This window comes from Boleophthalmus pectinirostris, unplaced genomic scaffold (genome assembly GCF_026225935.1).
Source record: "Boleophthalmus pectinirostris isolate CB_2022bp ecotype Guang Dong unplaced genomic scaffold, ASM2622593v1 HiC_scaffold_21, whole genome shotgun sequence".
Taxonomy (NCBI): Eukaryota; Metazoa; Chordata; class Actinopteri; order Gobiiformes; family Gobiidae; genus Boleophthalmus; species Boleophthalmus pectinirostris.
Window position 1 is genome coordinate 38547558 of NW_026571175.1, and position 10000 is coordinate 38557557.

Here is a 10000-nt window from a genome sequence, read left to right on the forward strand (position 1 = left end):
TGCCGGGCGGAGAGCTCAGGTGCGTCGTCAGGTGATCCGTCAGGAGACCTTTCCTGAAGAAGTGTTTGTCACAGAGAGAACAGCCGAAGGTCCCCTCCTCCTCGTCCTCCTCCTCTGGCTCTCGCTCCACACAGTCCCTCTGCACCGGCACCGCGATGCTGCAGATGTTCATGTGGACCTGACCACAACCACAACCACCACTGAGACTGAGACCTAACGCAGGTCTAACCCCGCTCTCTGCCCCTAAACCCCGCCCTCTGCCCCTAAACCCTGCCCTCTGCCCCTCCGTCAGCCCCTCGGCCCCGCCCTCAGCCCCTCGGCCCCGCCCCCTGGCACCTGCAGGGTGGAGTTGCGGTTGAAGCTCTTGCCGCAGCCGGAGCAGCTGAAAGGTTTCTCTCCGGAGTGGATCATCATGTGGCGTCGCACGTCGTTCTTGGATTTCTGGATGGTTTTGTGGCAGACGAGGCAGGTGCCGCCCCAGTCGCTGATCACCACGTGATTGGTCATGTGATCGGTGAGCAGGGAGGCGGAGTCGGCCCTGTGACCGCAAACCGAACACCCGAAAGACTCGTCCAACTCGGGGACGGCGTCCTGCGGCGCCTTGGCCTCCTCGCACACCTGCAGGGACAAGAGACTCAGAGACTCAGGTCGACTCGAGTCGATATAAACCTCAGATCTTAAAAGTCCCAGCTCTCCTGGACCTGAGCAGCTGCAAGTCTCAAGGCAGGTGTGTGTAGTGACAGGTGTATAGTGACAGGTGTATAGCGACAGGTGTGTATGGTGACAGGTGCTCACCTGCAGGTGCTGCTGCAGGGCGCTCTTGCGGCTGAAGCCCTTGTGGCAGGTGTGGCAGGTGAAGGGTTTCTCGCCGCTGTGGAGCATCATGTGACGCAGGACGGCGCTGATCTGAGGTCGAACCTTCCGGGTGCACACCTGACACCGAGGGGGGTCCCCGCCCACGTGCACCACCATGTGCGCCGTCAGGACCGCCCTCTGCAGGACCGGAGGGTGACAGGGGCAGGAGACAGGGGCAGGAGGGGTGTGTGGTTTTAAATGAGGTTCAATGCTTCATATATTTACCTCCCCATGTGTGTCAGGTGCTTCAGTTGCGTCAGGTGTGTGTCGGGTGCGTCGGGTGCGTCGGGTGCGTCAGGTGCGTCAGGTGTGTGTCTGCGTCAGGTGCGTCAGGTGTGCGTCAGGTGTGTGTCGGGTGCGTCAGGTGTGCGTCAGGTGTGCGTCAGGTGTGTGTCGGGTGCGTCGTGTGCGTCAGGTGTGTGCCGGGTGCGTCGGGTGCGTCATGGGTGCGTCAGGTGTGTGTCAGGTGTGCGTCAGGTGCGTCGGGTGCGTCAGGTGTCGGTGTGCGTCAGGTGTGTGTCGTGTGTGTCAGGTGTCGGGTGCGTCAGGTGTGTGTCAGGTGTGTGTCAGGTGCATCGGGTGCGTCAGGTGTGTGTCAGGTGTGTGTCGTCAGGTGCGGTCGGGTGCGTCAGGTGTGTGTCAGGTGTGTGTCAGGGTGCATCGGGTGCGTCAGGTGTGTGTCAGGTGTGTGTCAGGTGTGTGTCGGGTGCGGGTGCGTCAGGTGTGTGTCAGGTGCGTCGGGTGCGTCAGGTGTGTGTCAGGTGTGTGTCAGGTGCATCGGGTGCGTCAGGTGTGTGTGTCAGGTGTCGGGTGCGTCAGGTGTGTGTCAGGTGTGTGTCAGGTGCATCGGGTGCGTCAGGTGTGTGTCAGGTGTGTGTCAGGTGCATCGGGTGCGTCAGGTGTGTGTCAGGTGTGTGTCAGGTGCATCGGGTGCGTCAGGTGTGTGTCAGTGTGTGTCAGGTCAGGGTGCGTCAGGTGCGTCAGGTGTGTGTCGTCAGGTGCGTCAGGTGTGTGTCAGGTGTGTGTCGGGTGCGTCAGGTGTGCGTCAGGTGTGCGTCAGGTGTGTGTCGGGTGCGTCGTGTGCGTCAGGTGTGTGCCGGGTGCGTCGGGTGCGTCAGGGTGCGTCAGGTGTGTGTCAGGTGTGCGTCAGGTGCGTCGGGTGCGTCAGGTGTGTGTCAGGTGTGTGTCAGGTGTGGGTGGCGTCAGGTGTGTGTCAGGTGTGTGTCAGGTGTGTGTCAGGTGTGTGTCGGGTGTGTCAGGTGTGTGGTGTGTGTCAGGTGTGTGTCAGGTGCATCGGGTGCGTCAGGTGTGTGTCAGGTGTGTGTCAGGTGCATCGGGTGCGTCAGGTGTGTGTCAGGTGCGTCGGGTGCGTCAGGTGTGTGTGTCAGGTGTGGTGTCAGGTGGTGCGTCAGGTGTGTGTCAGGTGGTCGGTGGTGCGTCAGGTGCGTCAGGTGTGTGTCTGCGTCAGGTGCGGTCAGGTGTGCGTCAGGTGTGTGTCGGGTGCGTCAGGTGTGCGTCAGGTGTGTGTCGGGTGCGTCAGGTGTGTGCCGGGTGCGTCGGGTGCGTCATGGGTGCGTCAGGTGCGTCAGGTGGCGTCGGGTGCGTCAGGTGTGTGTCAGGTGCGTCGGGTGCGTCAGGTGTGTGTGTGCGTCGGGTACGTCAGGTGTGTGTCGGGTGCGTCAGGTGTGCGTGTCAGGTGTGTGTGTCGGGTGCGTCGGTGTGCGTCAGGTGTGTGTCAGGTGTGTCGGGTACGTCAGGTGTGTGTCGGGCGTCAGGTGTGCGTCAGGTGTGTGTCGGGTGCGTCGGGTGCGTCGGGTGCATCAGGTGTGTGTCAGGTGTCGTCGGGTGCGTCAGGTGTGTGTCAGGTGTGTGTCAGGTGTGTGTCAGGTGTGTGTCAGGTGTGTGTCAGGTGTGTGTCAGGTGCGTCGGTGCGTCAGGTGTGTGTCAGGTGTGTGTCGGGTGCGTCGGGTGCGTCAGGTGTGTGTCGGGTGCGTCGGGTGCGTCAGGTGTGTGTCAGGTGTGTGTCAGGTGCATCAGGGTGCGGTGTGTGTCAGGTGTGTGTCAGGTGCATCGGGTGCGTCAGGTGTGTGTCAGGTATGTGTCAGGTGCATCGGGTGCGTCAGGTGTGTGTCAGGTGTGTGTCGGGTGCGTCAGGTGTGTGTCAGGTGCATCGGGGTGCGTCAGGTGTGTGTCAGGTGTGTGTCAGGGTGCGTCAGGTGTGTGTCAGGTGTCGGGTGTCAGGTGTGTGTCAGGTGCGTCGGGTGCGTCAGGTGTGGTGTCAGGTGTGCGTCGGGTGCGTCAGGGTGTGTCGGGTGTGCGTCAGGTGTGTGTCGGGTGTGTCGGGTGCGTCAGGTGTGTGTCAGGTGTGTGTCAGGTGTGTGTCAGGTGCGTCGGGTGCGTCAGGTGTGTGTCAGGTGGTGTGTCAGGTGTGTGTCGGGTGCGTCAGGTGTGTGTCGGTGTGCGTCAGGTGCGTCGGGTGTGTCAGGTGTGTGTCGGGTGCGTGTCGGGTGTGCGTCAGGTGTGTGTCAGGTTGCGTCGGGTGCGTCAGGTGTGTGTCGGGTGTGCGTCAGGTGCGTCGGGTGCGTCAGTGTGTGTCGGGTGCGTCGGGTGCGTCAGGTGTGTGTCAGGTGTGCGTCAGGTGCGTCGGGTGCGTCAGGTGTGTGTCGGGTGTGCGTCAGGTGCGTCGGGTGCGTGTCGGGTGTGCGTCAGGTGCATGTCAGGTGCGTCTCACCGTGGGGAAGCTGAGGCCGCAGACGCAGCAGCAGAAGGTGCCCTGCTGGTCGGGGGCGGGGCCTGTGAGGCGGTTGTCGTGGCGACAGTTCATCTGGTGGTTGTGCAGGGCGTGGCGGCGGGTGAAGCGTTTGTTGCACCTGTCGCAGGAGAAGGGTTTCTCGCCGCTGTGCGTCATCATGTGGCGCCGCACGTCGCCCGTGTTCTGCATCTGCGTCCCGCACACCAGGCAGAGCGGCGGGCGCCCGCGCGTGTGACCCGTCAGGTGCTCCGTCAGCTCCTGCCGCGACGGGTGCCGCTCCTGACACACGGGGCAGGGGAAGGAGCCTGAGGACGGGGACGGGTCCGGACCCGGGGCTAAACCTGGACTCACCGGGGTCCCGGGCTCCGGGTCCGAGAGTCGGGTCTGCAGCCACAGTCCTGGAACAGAACCAGAACCACAGAGACATTTACACATTTACACAGACGGAGGGAAACCAGAGCTCTGGTCTGGTCCAGTTTAAACCATCACAAACAGACTCAGGAGGTTCGGTTCTGTTCTGGTCCGAGTCTGGGTCTGTCCCAATGATCCAAACTGTAACCTCCTGTTCCTCAGCTCTGGATCCTACAACATTTCCACTCACAGAACTGAGCAGAACCTTTCCTGAATGTGTTTAAGTGACAGACTAGAATACACACATGGCCCCGCCCCCTCTGGCCCCGCCCCTGTGCACCTGAGGCGTGTGGGCTGTAGGGGGCGCACTCGTCGTCCTCGTCCTTCACGTCGCCGCTGTAGGGGGCGTCGTCTTCGCCCTCCTGCGGCTCCGCCCCCGGCCTGAGCCCCGCCTCCTCTGGGCTCAGGATGGCGCTCTCCTCAGGCTCCTCCTTCAGGACCGCGTCCTCCATCTGCAAACACACACACGGTAACCACGGTGACCACGATAACCACGGTGACCACGATAACCACGGTGACCACGATAACCACGGCGACCACGATAACCACGGTGACCACGATAACCACGGTGACCATAAACAGAACATCACACTTTGACCAAACTACACCTCCAGGACACAGAGCTGAGGCAGTGACGGGGGCGTGTGACGGGGGCGTGTGACGGGGGCGTGTGACGGGGGCGTGTGTATGTTTGGGCTCCTCTGTGTTTTTAAAGCTCTGGGCCTGTGGATTTGAGTGGTGAGGGAAAAGCAGCGATCGTCTTCGCCTGATTTAAACTGCACGATTCTGTTTCCTCCAGGTTAAAGCCACACTGAGGAACTTTCTGCAGGAACAGCACCTGCAGGTTTCCATAGAAACAGAAACTTCAGAAGATACATGAAGAAGAGGAGGGAGCCAAATATCTCCATGGAAACGAGCCGGAGGCTGAAAGAGCTTTAAAGAGTGAATATTCCAGAGTGGAGCTTTAAACGGCTCACACTGTTCTGTCTCAGGCCTCAGCTTCATCTATAATTCATCACCTCCTCCTCATCTTCATCTTCATCACTCTGTGGTCTGTGCGCGCGCCCGTGTGTGTGTGTGTGTGTGTGCGCGCGCGTGCACGTGCAGAGGGAGTGACCCATTTCTACCGCAGCTGCCCCGAGGCAAACTAACAAAGACGTGGCAGCCATCTTAGAGCTCCAACACCGAACAATAAAAACACCATTAAAGCTCGAGTTTTACGCGCGTGTGTCCCCTGCACGGACGGATCAGCACGGGATGACCCGGTGCGGTTCGGATCGGTCCAGTTTGTTCTTTTAAACACGGTTCATGAGCGTTTCTCCCCGAGCCCCGAGCCCCGAGCCCCGAGTCCCGCTGCAGAGACGCGGAGCCGCGGAGCAGCGGCGCACCGCTCCGCCTCCAGCGCGAACTCAACTCTGCACAAATGTATGAAAATATAAAACGTGAAACGAGCGAAGAGACATTTAAATAAACACGCGGCTCACGCGGGGCGCGCGGTCACGCGTGGGTCCCGCGTCCAAACTTCAGCCGTGGAACAGTTTGGATCAATGAATGACCCACAAAGTCCACAAGAGAATCAGGAACAGAACCGCTCACATAACGCGCTTTGGACCCGCGGTAAACCGGGTCCACCCCGGGTCTGAACCACAACCTGAACCAGAACCAGAACCAGACCGGGTTTAGTGCGGACTGGACTCCATCATTACCCCGCACTCCTCAGAACATTCAGCCCCGCGTCCCCCGCGTCTCCCGCACACTCAGCCCGCTTCCAGGCCCGTCCCACCCGGTACCACCCGGTTCCACCCAGTCCCACCCGGTCTTCCCAGTCCAGCCCGGTCCAGCCCGGTCCAGCTCGGTCCAGCCCGGTCCTTCAGGTCTCACCTCCGTGTGCTGCCGCTCGTTCCGCTGCAAAAGCCGCTCCGCGTCGCGCCGCGCCGCGCTCTGTGGACGAGCCGCTTCTGTGCCGCGCTCCGCCGCGTCCTGCCGCGTCCTGTGCGCTCTCCCCGCGGCAGAAGCGCTCGCACCGGGTTCAGTCCCGCAGAGTGTGACCCCCGCGGACTCAGAACAGGCCCAGACCCGGAGAGACCCGGAGAGACCCGGAGAGACCCGGAGAGACCCGGAGAGACCCGGAGAGAGCCGGGTCTAAGCGGGGATTAAGGAGACAGAGGCGGGACGCGGCCGGACCGCTCCAGGCTAACGCTAACCCGCGGCTACCCGCAGCTGGAGCTAGCCGCGTTAGCCGCGTTAGCTCTGATGTTTTGATTAAACTTCTTTAAACTTTTCCCTCCGCTGAAATACATTTTTCAGGTTTAATTAAAGGAGTCAAATGTCCGAAAGGGAAAAAAGTAAGAGGAAATTTAAATAATGAATAAAAAAGACTAAAATTATTACAAAAGCCGCGTTAGCATCGTTAGCATTTAACAGTTAATTATGTCAACTTCCGCTAAATATCAGGAGCGGAGCACAGCGCCACCTGCTGAACCGGGGAGGTGTGTTACAAATGAGTTACTGCAGGTGAAGTGAAAAACCTGCACGCGCTCGATCTGTTTATCATCAGATGTTTTTAACTATTAAACATGTAAACAACAAATTCATCTCTTTTGTCTCTCGTCATGGTTCTGACTCTGATTTGGAGGTTTACATTTCATTTAAATAATCTTAAAGGTCCAGAATTCAGAGTGAAGGAATCTACCCGACAACCTCCAGCGTCAAACACTTCTGAACCGAACAAGAACGACAAAGAACAAAAGAACAAAGAACAAAAGAACAAAGAACACAGCCCCAGACTCCACTTCAGTCCAACGTTTAATCAGATTCACAGACGTCCACAAACAAACGTTTGATTTCTCATCAGGTTTTTACATAAAACAGAGACTAAAGTGACGCCTCCTCCTCCACCTGCTCCTCCTCCACCTGCTCCTCCTCCACCTGCTCCTCCTCCTCCACCTGCTCCTCCTCCCTCCTGCTCCTCCTCCTCCTCCTCCTCCTTCCTCCACCTCCACCTGCTCCTCCTCCTCTCCACCTGCTCCTCCTCCACCTGCTCCTCCTCCTCCTCCCCACCTGCTCCTCCTCCTCCTCCACCTGCTCCCTCCTCCCTCCTGCCTCCACCTCTCCTCCTCCCTCCTGCTCCCTCCACCTGCTCTCCTCCCTCCCTCCACCTGCTCCTCCTCCACCTCTCCTCCTCCCTCCTGCTCCTCTCCACCTGCTCCTCCTCCACCTGCTCCTCCTCCACCTCTCCTCCCCTGCTCCTCCTCTCCTCCTCCTCCTCCTCCTCCTCCACCTGCTCCTCCTCCTCCGCTCCTCCTCCTCCTCTCCACTCTGCTCCCTCCTCCACCTGCCTCCTCTCCTCTCCACCTGCTCCTCCTCCTCCACCTGCTCCTCCTCCTCCCCTCTCCTCCTCCTCTCCTCCTCCTCCTCCTCTCCTCCTCCTCCTCCTCCTCCTCTCTCCTCCTGCTCCTGCTCCTCCTCCACCTGCTCCTCCTCCTCCTCCACCTGCTCCTCCTCCTCCTCCTCCTGCTCCTCCTCCTCCTCCACTGCTCCTCCTCCTCCTCCTCCTCCTCGCTTCTCTCCTCCTCCCTCCTCCTGCTTCTCCTCCTCCTCCTCTACCTCCCACCAGCTCAGTCTGACACACGGGGGCACAGGAGGAGTTCAGAGTTCAGGGGTCAGGGTTCAGAGGTCAGGGTTCAGAGGTCAGGGGTCAGGGGTGTTTGCTCATGTGCTGCTTGAGGCCCTGTTTGTTGCAGAAGCCGCGGTGGCACACGGGGCAGCTGAAGGGTTTGTGTTCCTGGTGTGTGAACATGTGCTGCTTGAGGACGGCCTTGAGGACGAAGGTTTTCCCGCAGACGGAGCAGCCGAACGGCCTCTCGCCCGAGTGCGTGCGCTTGTGGTTGTTGAAGGAGGCGTGGTAGGCGAAGCGTTTACCGCACTCGGAGCAGCTGAAGGGTTTCTCGCCCGTGTGCGCCCGCAGGTGGCATTTGAAGTTGTCCGTTTTGGCGAAGGCTTTGCCGCAGAACGGGCAGTGGTACCGGACCTTCTTCTGGGCTCTGGGCTCCGGTACCGGACTCGGTTCCGGAGCCGAGTTCAAGAAGAACAAAGGAACCTCCGAAACACGAGACCGAAACTCGTCCTCCTGCACCGAGGAAACATCTGCACAAAGAAGAATCACCCAACAAGACCTGGTCTAGTCCTGGTCTAGTCCTGGTTCAGTCCTGGTCTAGTCCTGGTCTAGTCCTGGTTCAGTCCTGGTCTAGTCCTGGTCTTGGTCTCCTGGTTCAGTCCTGGTCAAGTCCTGGTTCAGTCCTGGTTCAAGTCCTGGTCTAGTCCTGGTTCAGTCCTGGTCAAGTCCTGGTCTCAGTTGGTCTAAGTCCTGGTCAAGTCCTGGTCTAGTCCTGGTTCAGTCCTGGTCAAGTCCTGGTCTAGTCCTGGTCAGTCAGTCCTGGTCTAGTCCTGGTTCAAGTCCTGGTCAAGTCCTCCTGGTCAGTCCTGGTCAGTCCTGGTCAATCTGGTCAAGTCCTGGTTCAGTCCTGGTCTAGTCCTGGTCAAGTCCTGGTCAAGTCCTGGTCAAGTCCTGGTCAAGTCCTGGTCTAGTCCTGGTCTAATCCTGGTCAGTCCAGTCTAGTCTGGTCAAGTCTGGTCAAGTCCTGGTCAAGTCCTGGTCCAGTCCTGGTTCAGTCCTGGTCAAGTCCTGGTCAAGTCCTGGTCAAGTCCTGGTTCAGTCCTGGTCTAGTCCTGGTCAAGTCCTGGTCAAGTCCTGGTCAAGTCCTGGTTCAGTCCAGGTCTAGTCCTGGTCAATCCTGGTCTAATCCTGGTTCAGTCCTGGTCTAGTCCTGGTTCAGTCCTGGTCTAGTCCTGGTTCAGTCCTGGTCAAGTCCTGGTCTAGTCCTGGTTCAGTCCTGGTCAAGTCCTGGTCTAATCCTGGTTCAGTCCTGGTCTAGTCCTGGTCAAGTCCTGGTTCAGTCCTGGTCAAGTCCTGATCTAATCCTGGTCAAGTCCTGGTTCAGTCCTGGTCTAGTCCTGGTCAAGTCCTGGTCAAGTCCTGGTCAAGTCCTGGTCAAGTCCTGGTCTAGTCCTGGTCTAGTCCTGGTTCAGTCCAGGTCTAGTCCTGGTCAAGTCCTGGTCAAGTCCTGGTCAAGTCCTGGTCCAGTCCTGGTTCAGTCCTGGTCAAGTCCTGGTCAAGTCCTGGTCAAGTCCTGGTTCAGTCCTGGTCTAGTCCTGGTCAAGTCCTGGTCAAGTCCTGGTTCAGTCCTGGTCTAGTCCTGGTTCAGTCCTGGTTCAGTCCTGGTCAAGTCCTGGTCAAGTCCTGGTCAAGTCCTGGTCTAATCCTGGTTCAGTCCAGGTCTAGTCCTGGTCAAGTCCTGGTCAAGTCCTGGTCTAATCCTGGTTCAGTCCAGGTCTAGTCCTGGTCAAGTCCTGGTCAAGTCCTGGTCCAGTCCTGGTCCAGTCCTGGTTCAGTCCTGGTTCAGTCCTGGTCTAGTCCTGGTTCAGTCCTGGTCTAATCCTGGTTCAGTCCTGGTCTAGTCCTGGTCAAGTCCTGGTTCAGTCCTGGTCAAGTCCTGGTCAAGTCCTGGTTCAGTCCTGGTCTAGTCCTGGTTCAGTCCTGGTCTAGTCCTGGTCTAATCCTGGTTCAGTCCTGGTTCAGTTCTGGTCAAGTCCTGGTCAAGTCCTGGTTCAGTCCTGGTTCAGTCCTGGTTCAGTCCTGGTCTAGTCCTGGTCAAGTCCTGGTCAAGTCCTGGTCAAGTCCTGGTCAAGTCCTGGTTCAGTCCTGGTCTAGTCCTGGTTCAGTCCTGGTTCAGTCCAGGTCTAGTCCTGGTCAAGTCCTGGTCAAGTCCTGGTTCAGTCCTGGTCTAGTCCTGGTTCAGTCCTGGTCAAGTCCTGGTCAAGTCCTGGTCTAGTCCTGGTCTAATCCTGGTTCAGTCCAGGTCTAGTCCTGGTCAAGTCCTGGTCTAGTCCTGGTTCAGTCCTGGTCTAGTCCTGGTCAAGTCC

At 59.0% G+C, this 10000-nt stretch overlaps 2 protein-coding genes across 3 annotated transcripts in view; both read right to left on the reverse strand.

Annotated features, from left to right (window-relative positions):
- The window catches only part of LOC110170145 (zinc finger protein 850-like), a 17679-nt gene extending 11910 nt beyond the window's left edge, over positions 1-5769 (reverse strand). The window contains exons 1-6 of the mRNA XM_055157669.1: positions 5725-5769; positions 4299-4470; positions 3587-4005; positions 796-993; positions 337-618; positions 1-178 (exon numbers count right to left, since the gene is read on the reverse strand). The exon at positions 1-178 is cut by the window's left edge and continues 158 nt beyond it. Of these exons, the coding sequence (XP_055013644.1) occupies positions 1-178; positions 337-618; positions 796-993; positions 3587-4005; positions 4299-4470 (1249 nt within the window). The 5' untranslated portion in view covers positions 5725-5769. The remainder of the gene's footprint in view (positions 179-336; positions 619-795; positions 994-3586; positions 4006-4298; positions 4471-5724) is intronic.
- Positions 5770-7632: 1863 nt separating this feature from the next.
- The window catches only part of LOC129410088 (zinc finger protein 425-like), a 6155-nt gene continuing 3787 nt past the window's right edge, over positions 7633-10000 (reverse strand). For both annotated transcript variants that reach the window (XM_055157367.1, XM_055157366.1), the window contains one exon: positions 7633-8164. In XM_055157367.1, the coding sequence (XP_055013342.1) occupies positions 7716-8164 (449 nt within the window). In that variant the 3' untranslated portion in view covers positions 7633-7715. The remainder of the gene's footprint in view (positions 8165-10000) is intronic.